Below are 21,631 nucleotides of genomic sequence, written 5' to 3'. Positions count from 1 at the left end.
CAGACAGACCTGCTTCCTAGAGGGCTTCTAGGTGTGGTTAGGTGGGTAGGTTCTGCAGCCCAGGCTGCCTGGGTGTGACTCCTGGATCTCCCACATCTGGCCTGACCCTGGACTAAGTACCTCAGTTTCTCTGTGCCTCCAGCATTGCTTCTTGATTTCATGGGGAGGGTAACAGGGTTACTGTGAAGGTTAAATGGACTGAGGGATGGACAGTGCTCGGAGGCAGGGCTCAACACTGGTTAGTAAGTTACAATCACACCCCTTCCATCTGAAGACGCTCCGAGGCCTGCCCCGTTCTCTTTGGGCTGCTGCCCCTGTCCTGCCCCATCAGCTCCAGGTCCTTCCCCGCCATCCATCTGAAGCACCAGCTGTGCCACTTTACCCGGCCACCTCCATCCCTTTACTCTGTTCCATTCTATTCACAATTCTAACCTTCTGCAATCCTTCCTTGTTGAAACATTCATGTGCTCACCTTGTGTCTCCTTCCATTAGAATGTAACCTCTACAAGGAAGAGAAGGGGCTGCACTGTGTCCCCAGAGCCTAGAATGGTCCTTGGCAATTAACAGCCACCCCAAAGGTACCAGGTGAATATGAAAGAGTGTGAGAGAACTTAAAAAAGCCATCGTTCAATGAGGGCAGGACAATGTCCAGTCATGTTGAAAAAATGCAGCTGGACACAGGTGTATTTTTTTTCTATTTTTAAACATAGTTCGGTTGGAGCCATCATGATTGATGTCCATTACAGCTCGGGTATAGCTGTGAACTCAGAACAAAGGCTAAATAAAGACCTTTTTCAGATAAAAGAGAACTAATTGTTGCCAGCAGACCTGCGTTCAGGAAATGCTAAAGCAAGTTCTTCCAGCTGCACGAAAAACAATACCAGAGAGAAATTCAACTCTTCAGAAAGGAAAGGAAAGAACTGGAACTTTTCTCTGAATATCTTTAGAATTCATATGACTACTAAAGCGAGACACTCCAACAATGGTGGGCTTAAAATAAAAGCAAACATAACACATAGGACATTTGTACACTAAAGCAAGGGTTCTCAGCCTGGGGTCCTTTTGCTCCCCACCTGGAGCGACATTTGGTAGTGTCTGGAGACATCTCCTATCAACCGAGGTGGTGCAATCACATCCAGGGGGTAGAGGACAGGGATGCTGCAATGCACTGGACAGCTCCCACAGCAAGTGTCAGCGGTGCCCAGGCCAGGAAAAATGCTTCCAAGGATGAGAGGGAGGAAGTGGTAAATGGATACACATTTCACGTAGAGGGCCAATCTAGGATGTGAAGTTAAGATGCATACAGTAATCCCGAGAGAAAAGACAAAATAAAGATGATGCACTTGTTAAAGCCAATAGAAAAAAAAAAAGCCAATAGATAAAAAATGGGATCCTAAAAAACAATTCAGATGTTCCAAAAGAAAGGAGAAAGAGACAGACAAAAGCCAGGGGGACAAATGGCAATCAAATGATAAAACAGTAGCTCCAAATTCAACCACACACCAACAGACTTCAAGACAAAGTCTAAATGTTAATGGACAACTTGGCCTTAAGATCCTGAACTCCAAAGAACGGAGAACCTAAACTCACAACCAGGAACCACCATGCTCCACTGAGAAATGAACCAAAATGTCTGTCTCCAAGTCCACGAACCCTGTAGTCAGGGAGGGGCAAGCAGAAATCACCTCAAAGAGCAGTGCTCCCAACACAGACACCACAGAACCCTTCAGAAGCAACCAGTTACAGACAGACTCATCACCAAAAAGCTGCACAGCAGCCAGGAGCTTCACTGCCAAGAGGGAACCTGAGGTAAGACAGGAGGAGCCAGAAATGGTACTGCAGCCTGGAAGATTGAAATGAGTGCTCTGAGATGTTCAGACAGACAAGGAAGAGAGAGACATAGAGGTCAAGGACAGAAGATGATCAACTATGAAAAGGCAGGTTTAAAGAGAACAGTACTGTATGTTTTTTACTGATTTTTGGCTGTACTGCTCAGCTTGTGGGACCTTAGTCCCCCAACCAGGGATCAAACCGAGGCCCCCACCAGTGGGAGCACAGAGTCCTAACCACTGGACCCTCAGGGAACTCCCCAGTACTGTGTATCTGTATTTCTTTGCCTCTACAGGAAAAGCCACTAGGGACCTCTATTTAACTTGGATAAAAATGCATACAGCTTATAGCACTTGGAAGAGAAAAGCTTCTACAATGAATCTACATAATTTATATATGTATGTGTTTCACAAAATGTGGTTCTTACTGCAATTCAAAGATAACTATTGCTCAGCTGTTTTTCTAAAAGATTATACTTCTATCAGATTGAAATAAAAGATATAACACACGCAAACTGTAAACCTGAGAAAGCTACAGTGGCCACATGAAAGTCTGACAACAGACGTCAAGACAAAGATCAAGATGGACACTTCTTAATAACAAAAGGGAAAATTCATCAGGAAGACAGTACAATCATAAACGGCTAAGAGCCCAATAACAAAAACTTCCAAAGATATTAAGCGAAATGGACAAAATTAAAGGGGAAACAGATAATCCCACAATGATAGCTGGAGATTTTAACATCCCTTTCTTGGCAATTAAAAGAACTGGAGAAAAAGGTCAGTAATGATGATCTGAAAAAATACTACCAACTATCTCGACCTAACTGATATATGCAGAACACACAGTCTTCCTAAGTGAAAATGGCACACCTACCAAGACAGACCATCTGCTGGGCCACAAAACAAGTCTGAATCGATGCAAAGAGTTAAAAGCCACATGGAATGTATTTTTTGACCACAAAGATACATTAGAAATCAATAACGATTCGATATCTAGGAAACCCTTTAGGGTTTTTACTCATATTTGACACACTTTTAAGTAATCCACAGGTCAAAGAATTCCCAGTGAAGTCAGCATGGATTGGAGGACACATACAACTTTAGAAAAGGAAAGCCTAAAATCAACAATCTAAGACTCCCCCTGGAGAGGTCAGACACAGCCAAGCCAAGGCAAAGTTGGCAGAGGGGGCAATGCAAGGGAAACAAGGGAAGTTTGCCGGCCCCACCCACAGTCTCCTGCAGTTACCTCATTGGCTGCAGCTGCCATGGGGGTCGGATGGTTGACGGCATCACCTAGCGCAATGGCTAAACGGAGATCCTTCTGAATGTATTTCAGGTAGAAATCGGGCTTAAAGTTTCCTTGCAGGATATCTGAGGAGGGAAAGGCATTCACCGGAAGAATTAAAAGGATCCTTAATAAGAAAGCATCTGGAGCACTGTCAGGACTCAACACCTAGCATTTCCTCCTCCTCAGACACCCAAGAGACAAGTTCCCAGCCTGCACCCCCAAATCCTACGGGGCTTCCCTCAGAGCTCAGCTGGTAAAGAATCTGCCTGCAACGCAGGAGACCCCGGTTCAATTCCTGGGTCAGGAAGATCCGCTGGAGAAAGGATAGACTACCCACTCCAGTATTCTTGGGCTTCCCTTGTGGCTCAACTGGTAAAGAATTCACCTGCAATGAGGGAGACCTGGGTTTGATCCCTGGGTTGGGAAGATCCCCTGGATAAAGGAAAGGCTACTCACCCCAGTATTCTGGCAGGGAGAATTCCATAGACTGTATAGTCCATGAGGTCGCAAAGAGTCAGACCCGACTGAGCGACTTTCACTTCACTTTGATTGGGGGCCAGACTGACTGGACAGGATGTGTCATTCACACAGAAGGAGCTCCCAAAGAAGAGACTGTTCTGTGATGGCTGCCGGACCCAGCTCCCCAGCTAGAACCAAAACTAAAACGCAACAAGAGTGATCAAAGGCAACTTACTTTGGCACTTCTGGTCCAGGAAGATGCTGGCCAACTGTCCCTGATTGAGGATGTCCAAGAGTGTCTGCTGGGACTGGCCTGTCACTTGGGCCAGGGTGAGCCCCTCTGCAATGGTGGCCATGAAGCTCCCCTGGACCATGTTCACAATCAGCATCATCTTAGCTGCGTTGCCAACCTCACCTGCCCACGGCAAAGAACTGCGGTCACATCCCAGGAATCCCACGGGGAGGGACTTTCTGCCCACCCTCACCCCTGCTCGGACCCACCTCTACACCCAGGGGAGGCCCCATTCACCTGCCCCTGACAGAACTGGCTCTGACCCTTCTGGCTCTTCCTCCTTGCAGGCACTGACTGTGCAAGTCAAAGAAACCTTCCCACGGGGGCCCCAGGCAGAGAGGCCGTGCGGGACTGACGCTGTCCTCAGGGTGCTCTAGAGGGGATGTGGCCCACCCAGCCTCCAGGCCTGCAGTGGCCCGACAGGTGGGCAGGCGTGTTACCTAGAAAGAAGGAGGTCTTCCCCATTGCCTGGAAGCAGCTGCTGCAGTCCTCATACAAGCCCCTGTCTCCGGCCGCTAAGATCACCAACATCCCATCATTAGACAGCTGCTGATTCCCTGAGACCGGGGCTTCCAGAAAGCGGCCCCCCCTGGACACAATCACCTGGAAAGGAAAGTCACAGCTTCTGGAGGCTGTGCCTCTCACAAGGGTCTTGGGCAGGAAGCAAGGAGCACACAGGGGCTGGAGCACTAGGCCCTCCACGCTGAGCCCCAGAGCAGACCCATGTACCAAGGTGCTGGGCTGACGCTGGGGGAGGGCCAGCAGACTGTCCTCCACCAGATGCCCGAATCCCATGCCGGAGACAGCGAGGAGCTGGGGGTCCTCAGAGGCTCCCATTACAAAGATATCATCAACACAACCACACCTATGGCTTGGCTGACCACACTTTCTAGGACAGACACTGCCCTTCTTTGATTTCAGCCACCCTTTGAACACACATGGGCCACAAGTCACCACCTCCTCACCTTGGCCCAGAGGCTTGGGTGGGGGGGGAATATTCTGCTAGTATCAACTGCAGAAAGCTCAAAGCTTAAACCACAAAGACCCTGCTGGCAGCTTGGACTGCTTCCAACCGAGAGGCTGGCGGCCACGGGACCTGACGCCTCTCCCAGCTAAGCAGCACGTCTCTCTCAGCCACGCAGACTAGCTGTAGACTTGAAGGCAGAGAGTGAAAACAGGCTAGAGTCCCAGTCTCTGCTGTGGCTCTGCAGTAACCATGTGGCCCGCACTAGGGTGCGGTGAGCCTGGCTCTTGGGCTCCAACTGAAAGGACGCTGGAGGGCCAGCCTGAACGAGGCTGCTACCTGGGCCAGCTCGGTGACTGTGTCAGCATCCACCGTTGACATGTCCACGTAGCACTTCCCGGGGCGGATCCCCTGAAGCACGCCACTGGGGCCCAGCACCAGCTGTGGGGACACAAGGGAGAAGCAATAGCCCAGGCTCCCAGCCGGAGACCCTCAGACCTAAGGTCAATGTCCTGCTGATTTTTTTGGCTCATTTCCCAAACAGAAGCTAATTATTAAAGCTCAAAAAAGAAGAGTATGTAAATAAGCAAGGGAAAGAGAAGAATTTATGTTATGTTCCCATTTACCTTCAAAAAGAATATATGTGTTTCTCTTTTTATTAAAAGCCTCCCACTGAAAAGATGAAAGGTCAGTATTTATTTTTTGGCTTCTTTGGATTTACCTGGATTAGTTTAGTCACGAGTCCAACAAGATAACGACTGCACTTGAACTTTTAAAGCATACAAATACAGTGATAGCTAAATATAGGAACTTGGCACATGGACCAAAGGCACACTCAGCCCCAAAGCTTCCAGCTCACCAGGAACACATGAGCTTGTCAGGAACCATTTCAGCACAGACCTCAGGGACCCCAGTCAGTTTCATTCTTTGTTCTGAATTAAAGGAAGTCTTGTGTTCAGTCTATGCAAACACCCTTCACAATGGGAGATGGCCCCCAAATAGGACACCCAACCCCCCACATGCAGACACTCACTCGGTGTGCAGGGGACAAGGGGAGGAGGCCGGCCAGCGTTCCCGGCCACAAACTGAGACGCTGAGGGGAGGGAGGGATCCTTACGTCCTTGGCTGCCTTTGGGTCCGACACGCAGGCAAAGGTGATGTCACAAGTTGAAACGACTTCAGCGGGGGTTCTTCCTAGGCGGGCCCCCTCCTGGATGAACAAATCACACTGCAAAAGTCACAGATCCCAATGTGAGCTGCAGGCAGTGCACAGAACACAGACTAGCCGGGCCAGAGACGCAGCGCCCATGCTCCCGCGTGGCCTCCCAAGGCAGGCGGTCTGACTGCTCGAGGGGAAGTGGACGGGAGCCCCTTAAGGACAGCCTGTGTCTCTGCAAACGTGGTGCCAAGGATGCGTGTTCCACATTCTGCTCCACAGGAAGCACAAAACAAGTGTCTGCTGGAGGCTTCCTGAAGCAAGAACAGCATGTGAACAATACTTGTCCACAGCTCTCTGTGGCTGTCTCGGCTGTGGCAAAATCCGCCCAGTGCTGTGTGAGCCGGGGAAGCAGGGCTGGGGCCAACAGGCTGCCACTTCCTACTGAATTGCTTCTGGGTGGGGGGGCAAAAAGCACTAACTCTTCTTTTTTAAAAAGTTAAAATCACCTGAAATATCTCATAACAAAATATATCATTAACATTTTGGTCTATTTCCTTGTTCTATGGGCATTAAAAAAAGTATTTAGAATAATTTGGACCTATGATTTTGTATCTAATTTGCCCCACTGAGAGACATATCTGAATTTACCTAATGGCTCTCCTGGCCTAATTATAAATGACCCCAACAAATACATGTAAGGGACTTCCCAGGTGGTTCAGTGCTAAAGAATCCACCTGCCAATGCAGGAGATGCAGGTTCGATCCCTGGGTCTGGAAGATCCCCTGGAGAAGGAAGAGGCAACCCACTCCAGAACTCTTGCCTGGAAAAATCCATGGATGGAAGAGCCTGGTGGGCTCTAGTCCATAGTTTTGCAAAAGAGTGGGGCATAACTTAATGACTAAAACAACAAGAAAGGTAAAACTTCTTCTTGTAGGTCAAAAAGCAACAGTTAGAACTGGACATGGAACAACAGACTGGTTCCAAATTATGAAAGGAGTACATCAAAGTGGTATATTGTCAACTAGCTTATTTAACTTCTATGCAGAGTACATCATGCAAAATGCCAGGCAGGATGAAGCACAATCTGGAATCAAGATTGCCAGGAGAAATATCAATAACCTCAGATATGCAAATGACACCACCCTTATGGCAGAAAGCGAAGAGGAACTGAAGAGCCTCTTGATGAAAATGAAAGAGGAGAGTGAAAAAGCTGGCTTGAAACTCAACATTCAAAAAACTAAGATCATGGCATCCGGTCCCATCACTTCATGGCAAATAGATGGGGAAACAATGGAAACAGTGACAGACTTTATTTTCTTGGGCTCCAAAATCACTGCAGATGGTGATTGCAGCCATGAAATTAAAAGACACTTGCTCCTTGAAAGAAAAGCTATGACCAACCTAGACAGCATTATTAAAAAGCAGAGACATTACTTTGCTGCCAAAGGTCTGTCCAGTCAAAGCTATGGTTTTTCCAGTAGTCATGTATGGATGTAAGAGTTGGACTATAAAGAAAGCTGAGCCCCGAAGAATTGATGCTTTTGAACTGTGGTGTTGGAGAAGACTCTTGAGAGTCCCTTGGACTGCAAGGTGATCCAGCAAGTTCATCCTAAAGGAAACCAGTCCTGAATATTCTTTGGAAGGACTGATGCTGAAGCTGAAGCTCCAATACTTTGACCACCTGATGTGAAGAAAAGAATCATTGGAAAAGACCCTGATGCTGGGAAAGACTGAAGGCAGGAGGAGAAGGGTATGACAGAGGATGAGATGGTTGGGTGGCATCACCGACTCAATGGACATGAGCTTGAGCCAACTCTGGGAGTTGGTGATGGACAGGGAGGCCTGGTGTGCTGCAGTCCACAGGGTTGCAAAGAGTTGGACATGACTGAGCAACTGAACTGAACTGAGGGTAAAAAACAGGCTCTGAAAATGGTTTTATCATATCAGCAGCATAGAATACATTATTTAAAAACAGCACAGTATCCATAAATACATTAACTTTTTGTCCTACTTGATTTAACAAGTCAAAAATAGCAACTTCTTTGTGTGATACATTTTGATTATTTCTAAGTACAAAATATCTAATACCTTTGTTGATTGTCTCCTTGTGACCTATTTAAAAATCTTTATATCATTATTAAACTGTTTAATAAGAAATTCCACTCCTGGTTTTATATCTGAAGAAAATAAAAACATTAATTTGCATGTCCTCCACATGTTCAAAGCAGCACTACAAAAGCCAAAATATGGAAGCAACCCAAGTGCCCATCAAGAGATGAATGGATGAACATACATTCATACTATGGAATATAGGAATATTATTAAGCCATTAAAAAAAAGAAGTTCTGCCATGTGCAACACTATGGATGGACCTAGAGAATACTATCGTGCTTAGTGAAATAAGTCAGACAGAGACAGACAAATACTCTACACCTGCACTTGTGTGTGTGTGTGTTACCTGCTCAGTTGTGGCCGACTCTTTGAGACCCCATGGACTGTAGCCCACCAGGCTCCCTGGTCCATAGAATTCTCCAGGCAAGAATACTGGAGTGGGTTGCCATTTCCTTCTCCAGTATTTATATATGGAACTTAAAAAGTAGAACGAATGAATATAACGAAAAAGAAACAGACTTAGAACAAACTAGTGGTTACCAGTGACGAAAGGGAATCAGGGAGAGGCAAGACAGGAGTAGGGGATAGTACAAGCTGCTACGTATAAAATAAATAAGCTACGAGGATATATACTGCAACACAGAAAAACAGTCATTATTTCATAATAGCTTTCAATGCTGCATAACTTGTACAAATCCTGACTCACTGAGCTGTACACCTGGAACTCATGCACTTCTGTAAATCAACCGTACTTCAAAACACACACACACACACACACCTGGAACTAATGCACTTCTGTACGTCAACCGTACTTATACACACACACACACACACACCCACACACACACACCTGGAACTAATGCACTTCTGTAAATCAACCGGACCTCAACACACACACACACACACACACACACACACACACACACCTGGAACTAATGCACTTCTGTAAATCAACCGGACCTCAACACACACACACACACACCTGGAACTAATGCACTTCTGTAAATCAACCGGACCTCAACACACACACACACTTCTGTAAATCAACCGGACCTCAACACACACACACACACACACACACACACACACACACACACACACCTGGAACTAATGCACTTCTGTAAATCAACTGTACCTCAACACACACACACACACACACACACACACACACACACCTGGAACTAATGCACTTCTGTAAATCAACCGTACCTACACACACACACACACACACACACACACACCTGGAACTAATGCACTTCTGTAAATCAACCGTACCTACACACACACACACACACACACACCTGGAATTAATGCACTTCTGTAAATCAACCGTACCTCAACACACACATGCGCACGCGCGCGCACACACACACACCTGGAACTCATGCACTTTTGTAAATCAACCGTACCTCAACACACACACACACACACACACACACAATGGGAAAACACAGAAGCTGCTAGGGTAGTGGGAAAATTTTAAAAATCCAAAATCTTGTTTTCCAAATTTTCTTTTTTGTTGTTGTGGGAAGTAGTACCAAAACCTATTCATCTTTTTCTTTGGTAACTCTTTAAGACTTCTAAAAACATCTATATTAATATTAAATTTTGTTTCCTTCTGGTTTTTTTCTTTTGAAGAAAGAGGGTAACAACTGATTCCAAACCCACATTCGTGACTGCTTTGCTGTACTGCCTTCTCATAAATTAATCTGAAAGGCATAGCCATGTTTATAACAGGCTTTCAAATCAAGGAAACAGGCTGACCAGAGGCACTTCTATCAAATGGGAACATACACTTGGAGCTTCCCAATGTTCTTCAACTATGTGTGTCTAGATTTCCTGGTTGCCCTGGCCGTGAATCACAAAATATCTGCCAACAGGGTCTCTGGGATTTCGCTCCTGACCTAGGTCCTGCAATGGCTACCTCACACCCAGCACTTGAGGCCCACATCTCTTAGAACAGCCTTCAGGGCCCTTTCTCCCAGGCTCCATCTCCTCTCCAACGAGCTCCTTGTTATTCTTGAAACGGGGCTGTTTCAACCAAGTGAACTGCTTCCCTCGCCTGGAACATTTTTGTTACTCCAAACCCATCAGCTCTACCACCTCCCCGCACTCCTGCTCTCCCCGTGTTGCACACATGGGATGCTCGCCCATCACTTCATGGACACATGTGCAGCCACACCTTGTTCCTCAAGAGGCTGGTTCCTTCTTGGTCTCTCTCCCTGGCAAGCACAGTGCATTATTTTTCTGGTACTTAGATTATGGTTCTTCACCTTTTCCTGGATGAGAACTTGAGGGGAGCCATGACCATTACACAAGACTTGGAATTCCATTTCAGGGCAGGCACAGGCCCCGTGAAGCCACGGACCACCTTAGATTAAGAATTTCTGAACCTGTCCTGTCCAACATGGTAGCCACTAGCACTGCTTAATCTTAAGTGAAATAATCTTAAAATTCGATTCTTCAGTCCATGAGCCATGAATCCCAGTATTTCAGAGCCATCTGTGGTCAGTGGCTCTCCCAGAGGCCAGCGCAGACACAGCACCGCTCCTTCACCGCAGAATGTTCTGTGGCACAGGGCTGTTAGCAGAATCCAAACGCAACAGAGCCTGGCCACTGACTCGGATGAAGCAGATCGCTGATGCACACTCTCCGTATCAATGAATTCATCACACACACACACACATGGAAAAACCTGACAGGGCTTTTTTCCCTATTACCTTCTATTACCTATTTCAGGTAATGGCAGAGATGGGTAAATTTCTATTTCATTTTATACCCCTGGGTATTTTCAATATTTAGTTTTTATGATCGCATCCTATGCTGGCTTACCTACATCCTCCCCTGCCTGGACTAGAAGCTTGGCTTCTACTCCATGGCACACAGAACGTGGAGCAGAGACAGCAGGGAGACTCCTGTCCTCAGTTACCCCAACTCCAAGGCCTCAGGTCCCATCCCACCCACCCAAGAAGCACCACCATGAATGCTTACTTTCTCTGCAGTCCGGTTCCAGACCGTCACCGTGTGACCCATTTTTAGCAAGTTGGAGACGATGCCACTTCCCATGAGGCCAAGGCCCAAAAATCCTATCCTAGAAAAGAGAGACTGGTCAGTTCAGAGTGGGGGATGGGGTGGAGGGGAGGACAGGGTGGGATTCTCAGTACTACCCTCGCTCTGTTCCTCTTAAACCTGGGGAACCTCTCCTCAGTCCATCACGCACACTGCAGAGCAGTGTCTGATACCACAACCGCAGAGCCAGCGGGAGTGCTGGCACAGCGCACTTTTCTCACTCCGCCCCTGTTCAAAAGTGCTTCTAAGTTTACACAGGCATTTCTAAACCCTCAACTGCCACTGCAAGAAGTATGACTCATACAGGTTACAGCAAATCTTCCCAACCATTTCCTTGTTGCTTTGATGGAGGGGCTGAGCGTACAACTCCACTGCAGTGAGAAAGCAGACATTTATCTTCAGCGCATGCAACAGTTCCTCGCCAGCCACCTCAGGTGCAAGGCCTTGAGGGGCCAACTTCGAGCACCCTGGGATCCATGACACGTAACAGGCGCCACACGTGCGGAGCCCCCACCGTCCTCGCCTGCACAAGCCCAGGTCCTGGTGCTCACCTCCCCCTCCTGGCTTCACGCTCTGCACCACCTCTGCCCTCTTCATGCAGTCAGCAGGGATGGGCTTCGCCACGCTTCTTCAAAGCCTCGCCTGCTCTGTGGAGTCCATCTTCCCCATTGCGTGGAGTCTTCCCCTGAATCTCTCTTTCCCCCGTATTGCTCCCTCTGGGCCCCTCCTCCTCTGCTCCCCCACGCCTGCTTAACTGCAGGCCCATCACGCTCCTTCTGTGACTAAAACGCAGGTGGTCAGTACGTGCTGCTTACCTGCACTTGCTACAGCTCGCTTGCTCCTTCCTGCAGCCCCAGAACTTGGGGCTTGTAACTGCCACATGGTTCAATGGATGATTTTATCTTGCTCAAATGTCTCTTCTTGGTTCCTACAATTCTTTATCTCTCCTTGCACGAGACATGGCTAAACAACGCCTCTTTCTCTTTTTCTTCGCCTCTTTCTTCATTTACTACCTCATGGTCTCATTTCCAGCTTGTCTCTCTCTCAGTGCTAACGTTGTCTGCAGCTTCTCCACTCTGACCGCTGTTATCCTTCAGTATTTTCAGTCTCCTGGGAGCCATATCTACAGCCACCTCTGCCAACTGGCTCAAAGGTTCCCCTATCCTTGCGGGAATACAACACTCTCATGTTCTCTGTCTAGCCTGCTCTAAGTCACCTGAATCAAATGCTGAAAATGGAACCTACCACCCTCCTCACCAAAGGTATAATCTGTTATTCACAGCTACCTGGGTGGCAACCAGTTTTCTCTAGGATTCTAAATCATGACAGACTAATTCTCTTTCCTTTGTTCAGTGTTCCAGGACACCCAGAAGACCTGGGGATAAAGTTTATGCATTTCTACACGGCAACTGACAGTTGCTCATGATGTCCTTGAGGCAAGGAAAATGTGGACCAGGTGGACTGGGTACGATGCAGCTAATCTGCTCAGTAGCTGGCTTTACACTCATAATAAAAAAGGATTTGAGTGATGGCACAAAACACTGGACTCTGTCCTTGGCCTGGAGTTGGACTTCTTAAAAAAAAGCCAACACATTCCTCATTGATTTAATGGGTGACACCCATTCCTCCTTTAATTAGCACATGCCTCCAGCTCCTTCACACCACAATGGAAGTTCACCAAATATATCTGGTTGAACAAGTGACTTCAACAGCACAAAAAAAGTGTTTTTAGTCTGAGAAAGAACCGCACAGAAGACTCAGATGGGAGATTCAGACGTTCTTCAGGAGAATGCTCCTTCCTTAAGAGCCCTCCTCATCATCACGACTGGGAAGCACAAGGGGCTGTCAGAATAGAGGCAAAGGCGAGGGTGGATGCCAGCTAAGGCCTGGGGACCGCAGTCGAAGCACCCCACTTGTCTGGGTGGGGTGGAGGGCAGCCGGCAGGTACACTGGGAGGACTGGGGAAGGCAGGACAACGGGCTGCCTTCATCTCTTGCTCCCACCTGCCCCCACCAGGGCCAAGGTCAGGAGTTCTTCAAGTGTGGTCTCCTGATGAGCAGCCACTTATCTGGGAACTGGTCCACCTGAGACCGACTGATCCAGAAACGCTAGGGGTGCAGCCCAGCAATTGGTGTTTTACGAAGGGTCTTCCAGGTGGTTCCGAGGCACAGGAAGGTCTGAGAACCACTGACCCAAGTGTTCCCTGCTTAGGAGACTCACTAGTGAGCAAATCCACAGTACATTCACAGGGCAATTTCTGTCTCCCGCAAGTCAAGTTACTCCCAGGCAAATAGTTAAGAATTACAATTTTCCCTTTCCACTTAGTCCCAGCAACGGCTGGGACACAACCCTTAGTAAGCCCCCTTGAGGTCACCCCCAGCTCCACAGAACCAGAGCCCAAGGAAGCCCTTCCCCCGAAGGCCCTACTTTTTGTCTGTGGGTGTGACACTGCCATTCACTGCCGTGCTGTCTGCGGCCTGGATGGAGGTGGACCCCGTCTCCTGGGGGAGGAAACACAGGCTGTCAGGCTGGCCTGCCTGTGCCAGGCCCCGGTGAGAATAAAAGTCAGGAGGCGTGGAACCTACTTACCTCTTCACATATTTTCAACTTCTTTGTGATTGCCTGGTAACAGACAGCTGGCTAATAAAGAGTGAAAAAAAAAATCACTTATTAAACTGGACATTTAACTCGTCTTAGTTACTATTTCCCTACTGAGGCAAGACCCAAAACAGAAAGTTAAGATCAAAACTTATTTGGTGTACAACTCTGCTGAACTCCAACACGCGAAAACTTAATTCGCATTACTCCACTCAGCTCTCATGTGGCTCTACAAGGTGCTTTTTGCTGGTGATGATGCTGAAAATCAGAGGTTTATACGTCCAGAATTATGGGCATGGTCAGTGTACCTGGCCTTGGAATCCTGATGTGTCAACTCCAAGGTCACACACCATCAGCAGACCCTATCAGGGCTCAGCCTACCTGGCAGCCCTGGAGAGACCTGGGGAGACTGCCCCAACCCCCGGGCTCAAGGAAGACCATCTTCATCCAGCAGCTCTGGCCACCCATGGGTGGACGCCAGCTCCTGAGGCTGGCTTTCTGTCCTAGACTCTGAGGGCAACCACAAATGTCTCAAGCACACAGCCACTAAGTTTTAAAAGCTTTGGGTTCCTTTTAAATCTTAACAATGCCTGATTCACGAGTGGTCCCCTATGTGATTTAAATTTAACTAGTTGCTGCTTTGGACAGCAGTACAGGCAGCAGACTAGGGTGAGGCTCCAACGAAGCAGCACTCTCCCCTCAGGCCAGCTCCTAATGGAGGATCAAGAATCTCAAGGAACAAACCTACCTTCTCAGTTTGGCTGAGCAGGAAGTGATGGAAATGAGGGTCTGCATCTTTAACAGGCTGAAATCAGAAAATGATTTAATAAAACAAGTTATCTTCCACCAGAGGTCACCTCCCTCTACTGATAACCAGTCTCTCCTCTGGCTGACACATCTTTGGGAGCTGAGCTTACAACTGCCTGGAAACTCTTTTCCCACTCTGGTTCTAAGCCTTTTATAAACAATGCCCATTCCAACTGGAGGAAAACTGGCTTCAAGTGGAAAAGAATGGATGTTTCTGCCAGGCTGGTGTATAAATTACTCCCAAACACTGTGGAAAAATAATTAAAAAGTGTACCAGTGATTTTTAAATCCAGCATTCACCAGTCACTTCAGATGACCCAGCAGACCAAGCCAAATTCTCAGGCTCCTCCAGTCTTAGGATTTTGGCCCACTTGTACCTGGTGCCAAATGCTCACCGAGGGTTAATATTAACAGAAAGGAGGAGGCAACGACTGCAGGACTTTCAAGGGCTTTTCATAAGCAGGTCCAGCAGCAGGGGAACAGCAGGCGCACCCACTCCAAGGATAAGGCACTGTGCAGGTAACCAAACATCACAGCCGTGTACGTGATCAAAGTGTGTCTATAAAGTACCAAGTGGAAAAAAACTGCAGAATGATCCCACTTTTGTAAAAATCAACACTACTCCCAAAAGCAAAAACCTGTAACATGGATATGTGATTATATACCTGATGGTTAAGTGGGTATGCCAAACGGTCTGGAGTGAGTTAAATCAAACTTGACACAAACCTGTGCCAGGGTGGACTCACACACTTCTGTATTCATTGGCAAGTAAAAAGTGTTGGGAAAAGCACACCACAGTCAGGCTGGGAAACCAGCTCTGAGGCTGGGCTTGTCATGGCCCAAGGGAGGGGTCATTACCTCGCTCACGTTCGGCTGCCATTTAAATGTGGCCATGGGTCCAGCCATCATCCCCTTCACAGTACTGGACTCAGGGATGCTGAGGTCCTACAGAGGGAAAGACAGGTGGTCACAACACTGTGGCACCTCAGGAGCAGGGGTCCTCCTCCCTCAGTCGGGGGCCCCTCTTCACTGCTTTGCTTCCTTCAGTCACACTCCACCCCAAACTCCCCTAGCCAGCTCCATGGTCTCCCCAGGCACAGCTCTGAGGACTGTCTTATCGGGAGAAACAGGGCGAGTCCTTATCAACACAGAGGGAAGCTTTCTTTTCTCTGGTCCAGAAATGACAAATGTGTTCCTGGGCCAAATTTCCTCAAGGATGGAGGTAACCTGAAACACCAACTGTGGTCTGTAGTGTGATCAGCAGGTCACAGGGAAAACTCCTTATTGCAAATAATGAGCATTAGAAAAAACAGTACTGACTTAAAAAGGAATCCATTGTATCTCAAAAAAACCCTAAGGAAGCTACGTGGTGCAGTGAGGAGATCTGCCCAACATTTTAGAGCCACTAAGTGATGAAGCCAGAACTAGATCCTGGGGCAGTCAGGATCCAGGAGTCCACTCTCCCCCCAGACAGAAGGAAGGTGTCGTGGGGGCAGCGAGTCAAGAGCTCAGCGCAGCAGGTGACGCTCTCCACTAGACAGCTGTGGGCAAGTGTCAGTAGGGCCACCGAGGCTGGGAGACAGCAAATGGGGACAGGGACACGAGGCAGCCTGCGGCAGAGGGGCAGGAGCAGACGAGCTGTAGCTTTATCCCTAGATCTCCAGACTGGTGTGGAGATGCAGAAAGCGAAACCAAGTAGCCCAGAGCAGCGCTGCCCCAGAGAAGCTGCTGTCACGATGGCCGTGCTCCGTATCCCATTGGTCCAGGCCAACAGCCAGGAAGCTTGTGTCACTATGGAGCACCTGTCATGCGGCCAGTGTGACTTGAGCAACTGGATTTTAATTTGGGTTTTATGTAAACTAATTTAAATGTAAATGGTCACTAGCCTAGTGATCATAACAACAGAACAAGAGTAAGGCAGGAAAACAGCTGTGGGTCCATCCAGCACTGAGCAAAGGCCTCCACTCCTGATTGACTGCATGAGTCTGGATTTTTAGGAGGGCCACAGGACAGCTCTGTTTTGTCCCGTGGTCTGTGCCCACAGTCCCAGTTCTCCTCTTAGGACTCGAGCCCCAGAGAGAGGGTGTGTGTGCACCCCCTGAGCATGGCTCCCCCATGGGGCTGGACACAAACCCAGCCTTCGCCTTCCCGCACGTAATCAACACCCCTGCCATCGAGCTCAGCCTTTTCCGCTAACCCTCACGGGACAGAGGATTATGGCTCAGAACAGCACTCATCGGGGGCTCTGCCCAGCTACACTACTGCACTCTGCTTCATGAGGAGCTCGCCAGCCAAATGACGATCACTATAGCAACACACATGCTTGTGTGAGAAGAGTCCCTCCACATAAGCCTGGCAGTGGCCCCCAGGAGTGCACTACAACCACCACACTCTCACCACACAAACACTTCTGCTGAAAAATAATAAATGTGCAATGTTTGTCAAATGTATAGTGCTGCAGGCACTATCTTAAGTGCTTGGCTTGTGTTACTCATTTAATTCTTAAAATAAACCTAAGATGCACTGTTATCTTCAATGACCAAACAAGGAAACTGAGGTGAAGGGAGCTGGCCACGGTCATACAGCTGTAGCAGGTCATGGAGACCCCAGGGCCGCCTCCTTTCCTCTCCTTCATACTTCCCTTTACCCCCAAAGAAGCTGTTTCTCTTCAGGGTGAGCACAGGAGGTGGTGAGATCCGTGGTGTGAGATGCCGGACAGCATGCATTTGGAGAACAGATAAAACCCAGCAGCCCAGATTTCTGTGGGTCCCCACGAAATCAACTCAACCGGGTCAAGCCAGATCACATCTCCTGAAAGTTCTTCATGCACCACACCCGGCAGTTTCTAAACTTCCCTCCCCTCTGGCCGGAGGTTCCCTGCGCTCCTGGTCACCCGGGCTGTCCCCACCACTCAGCTGCTCTCATCTATTCTGTCTTAGGTCACTGAACAGCCAGAAGGACCCGCTCTAAAGCAGAGGTTGTATTGCGGCAGCCGACAGGCTGAATGTAGTCCAGAGTGATGTTCCTTTGGACTTAGAAATGTTGTAAAAATTTGAATTAGCTTCTAATATATAAAATAGGAACATTTCACTTAAAATCTGTATTTCCAAAAAAAAAAAAAAAAATCTGTATTTCCAGCTTCTCTTGAGAAAAACCAAAGGATCTGGCAAAAGTTGGCTGGGAGTCCGAGCATGGGGCATGGCCTCGCCAGATGGCAGCTGCTGCCACCCTAACACCTTCAGCTCAGCCTCCTACTTGAGCACCCTCTTCCCATCCCTGCCTGGTCTCGCTGGTATCTCAACTTGTGCGCCTCCATCTGATTTCCAGCATTTCATCACGGCCCCATCATCCCAGGTCTGTGCCGGCCATCTGGCTTCCAGCCTCTGATCCTGCTCTAACAATCTTCCCCTGTGTGTTGACAGACTACCTGCTTCACCTAAAATCTTCCTCCTCTGGCTTCCAAGACCCACATAGATCTTTCTGGAAAGGTGAGAGGTATGTTACTTCTGCCTTACTTCCCTTCGCCAGCTCCACCCACTTCTTCCAGCCTGGAGCTGTGGGCGTTCTCTCTTCAAAGCCAACTTCTTCCCTCCCCTCTCCTCTCTCCTGGCTTTCCCTCAAGATAACCACAATCAGGGCTCCAGGATCTAATGTCCTCTCTAGATATTTGCTCCCCCACACCAACATTTCCATCCTATGTTCCTGGAAGCCTCCCTGGTAGTCTAGACATCACTCAATGTCATCACACATGGAACTGGTCCTCTCGCCCCAAAAGCCAGCTCCTCTGCTCAGAAGAAAGGCACGTTTCTCCAGGCACAGACTTGAAATCATCTCCCTTCCCCTTTTCTCATCATCCCCTAGATGCAACCAGTCACCAAATCTTACCAACTCCTCCTCTGAAGTGCTTCTCACACAGTTCCTTTCAGTATTTGCTAACTCTCCCCTCCCCCTCCCCAAGGAAATCCCATTATGAACACACACCTGATGTTACCCTTCTCATCAGCTTTGAGCCTTCCTTCACTGCCAGCCGTGACCTGTAACACACAGCCTGGCACACACCGCCACCTCCACGTCCAGCTCTGACACCTTCACGCCACCCTACTGACTCCATGGTGGCACAACACTGCTTAAGCAGACCTGGAGGCTCTCCATGACCTAGTGACAAGCTGCCTTTACCCATCTGTCCTGTACCAGGACTAAGACTACGCCCGCCAAGAACACGCCCACGTGGGCTGTGCCCTTCGTCCATGGAAGCCCTTCCCTTCTTTCCTGCTCAGCCCTTGCACGCTGGCTCAGTGGACCCTTCTACTCCCCTGACCATGTGTCTGGTTGAACGCTCGAGTTCTGTGTTCCTGTCACGCCTGTGCGTCCAGGCCGTGCCCCTTCCCTGTCTGCAGAATTCTTTAGGGCAGCACAGAGCAAGGGACCCTACGTCCGTTCAGGGAGCTGAAGCACACAGGAGAGCTAGACTCTGCCCTGTAGAAGGACAGTCACCAGTCCCAGAAGCTACAGAGACAGAACCAACCTTCTCGTCCTTGGGGGGCCGACCCCGCTTCCGGGGACTCTGCTCCTGGGCTCTCTTCAGAGGGGACTTGGAGCCTCGCTCTGAGGAGCCTGAAGGCACCCTCTTCTTTCCTTCTCCCATGTTCTTCTTCACCTTCCCTTCAGACAGGCTAAGCTTGCGCTTCTCATCACCTGAGATTGGCCTACTTCTCTCCTCACTGGAATTACGCCGATTCTTGTCATCAGCAGAACTGTGGGATGACGTCTGTAAGTTTAATAATAATAGTGATAACCACCACAATGGCTGCTACCGTCGCGACCCCTATTTACGCGGGCCACGCCCGGTGGTGAGCACTTCTGTACATGCGTTATCCACCTGACAGTCCTATGAAGTAGGCGCTGCTGTCACCCCTGCTTACATTTGGGGAAGTAGAGTAAAATAAAATTCAAGTCATTCGCCACAGTCCCCAAACTGGATTTACGTTCAGGCAGTGGACAGATCCCAGAGGCATGCTCCTAACCTCCATAAAAGGGAGAAGGCCTGTGCTGTACTCAAAAGCTGAGGGACGTCTGCTGGGTCTAAACGACTTTCCTGAGGGCAACAATCTATTCCAAAAAGGTCAACCAGATGCATGGAGTTTCAATCTGATCAGCAAAATGCTGATGCCTTAGACCTAAAGTAGCTCTCTCCCCACTGGCATTTCACGAGAATAGCTTCAGGTTCGGGCGATACTTAATCTGTTAGTTACTATGCAGAAAAGAACCAGCCTGGAGTCGGCACAGAGTGAGAACCACGGGGCCTCTCACCTGGTCCTTCCCTTTGGCTCTCCTGAGGAACTCCTCCACCGCGTCCACAGCCTGCTGGAATCGCTTCCCCTTGTTGATCTTGATCATTTCCTCCTTATGTGCATGATACGGCTTGAGCTGTTCCACTTTGATCCAGGCACTGGCAGAAAACATACAGAACAAGGACATGATCCACACTGCTTATGCCAGAAAGTATCAAAGATCTCACCCCAGCAGAGGGCAAGTATCCATTTGGTTTAACTGGTCTTTGAAACAGGCCTGCCATGTTTTCAAAACATACTACTGACCACCCCCTAGACTCTTGAGCCTAAAAGTATGTTTTCCGGAAACAAGTCAAACCACCACCACCAAAATCAGCATCCTCCAAATAAAGTCACCGTTGTGGGTTATTTCCACTCTCATTCACCAGCCTTCCATGCTGAAACACACACACCCTGCCACTAGCTCAGGACAAAGGAAACCTGGAGATGCGCTCCCACTCTCACAACACAAATGGCTCCATCTGGAGCCCAGGAAATCAGGACTTTTGGCACTATCAACCATAGCAGCATCACTGCCAGTCAAAAACCTCAGTCAGACCGATGACCTGTCAATCCCAAGACTCAGGGATGCTCCGAGAGCTAAAGTAAGGCAACAGCTTCAAAAACCTGCTGCTCCTGCAGATGTCTGCAGTCTCGGAGCTTGTATTTCTTCATGAATGATTGTACCCAGGGCTACTGAACCACACAAAACAGGTGACACACGGTTCGGAACAAGGGCAGCAGTCACAAAAGGAGGCTTCAGAAACAAGGCTCTGCCTGTGATTAAAGGGAGAGAAACATATTCTTCTGATTTTTGATTCCCACCACCAATGCGTAACATGTGAGAATGAAAAGAGCCATCAACCCTGGAATAACTGGCCTGCCACCCTAACCTGCACGAATCTGCCCCCAGTGGCTTTTGTGGTTTCCTTAAATGACGGTCAGTTTCCAAAACACGGTACAATGGAGAGAATTATAGGCTTGGCAAGGTTAAGAGTCTATTTACATATTTTACCTTGTAAAACTCAGAGGTTTCATAGCATAACCTTCAGAAAAGTGGGTCAGGTAAAGGATATAGAAATGGGGCTATTACATTAACTTAGGCTTCTTTCCTTTAGAGAAAGCTAGAGAATACTCACTAATAATAGTCGAAGTGCTAACCTCTGCACATAAAAATAGTGCTACTAACCCAGCAACAGCCACCTGTGCTCCGTGTTGTGCGAATGGCTGTAATAATGGGTCTGTAAAAACACAACATCTGGAACCATCAGTCTGCAAACTAGGACTAGGCATATTCTCTGTGGGTAAACAAGACGAGCGAGAACAAAACAGTGAATGGGGACTCGGACGCTGGTCTCACTGCAGATTTCCAAAAAGATGAGGTAAGCAGGTAACTTCCAAGTGACCAACTCATCCTGAAGTCTGAAATTGGACACAACAGACCCCATGGGTCCAATCTATAAGGACGAAAAATGGAATTAAATTGACCCCATATTATTCAGCAAGTGTGTTTACAATGTTAAAAGGCCAAACCACCAGCACAATCAGATGAAAAGTAAGTTAAACTTTCAGATTAACTGGGAGCTCTGAGGTGAAAAATTACTCAGTATCAGTAATGAAACTTAGAGACCTACAATCCTCAAAGAAACCTCCTCCTTCTCCCAGCTTCAGGTCAGATGCTGAGACCTGCATGCATTCCTAGTGTAAGACGGATGGGGTGA

At 48.4% G+C, this 21,631-nt stretch overlaps 1 protein-coding gene across 7 annotated transcripts in view; it reads right to left on the bottom strand.

The window, feature by feature from the left end:
* GLYR1 (glyoxylate reductase 1 homolog) overlaps positions 1-21,631 on the bottom strand; it is a 32,622-nt gene that overhangs the window by 2,174 nt on the left and 8,817 nt on the right. For 2 of the 7 annotated variants that reach the window (XM_043455922.1, XM_043455929.1), the window contains exons 4-15: positions 19,891-20,029; positions 19,106-19,348; positions 15,439-15,525; positions 14,522-14,578; positions 13,765-13,815; positions 13,603-13,676; positions 11,098-11,197; positions 5,953-6,063; positions 5,175-5,276; positions 4,312-4,474; positions 3,815-3,994; positions 3,079-3,203 (exon numbers count right to left, since the gene is read on the bottom strand). In XM_043455922.1, coding sequence (XP_043311857.1) covers positions 3,079-3,203; positions 3,815-3,994; positions 4,312-4,474; positions 5,175-5,276; positions 5,953-6,063; positions 11,098-11,197; positions 13,603-13,676; positions 13,765-13,815; positions 14,522-14,578; positions 15,439-15,525; positions 19,106-19,348; positions 19,891-20,029 — 1,432 coding nt within the window. The remainder of the gene's footprint in view (positions 1-3,078; positions 3,204-3,814; positions 3,995-4,311; positions 4,475-5,174; positions 5,277-5,952; positions 6,064-11,097; positions 11,198-13,602; positions 13,677-13,764; positions 13,816-14,521; positions 14,579-15,438; positions 15,526-19,105; positions 19,349-19,890; positions 20,030-21,631) is intronic. The other 5 variants (XM_043455923.1, XM_043455924.1, XM_043455926.1 and 2 more) reach the window with 5 other exon arrangements.

The sequence above is a fragment of the Cervus canadensis genome, chromosome 32 (assembly GCF_019320065.1).
Source record: "Cervus canadensis isolate Bull #8, Minnesota chromosome 32, ASM1932006v1, whole genome shotgun sequence".
In the NCBI taxonomy this organism is placed as follows: domain Eukaryota; kingdom Metazoa; phylum Chordata; class Mammalia; order Artiodactyla; family Cervidae; genus Cervus; species Cervus canadensis.
Note: the sequence above shows the minus strand (reverse complement) of the source record. Positions and strands in the feature narration are given on the sequence as shown.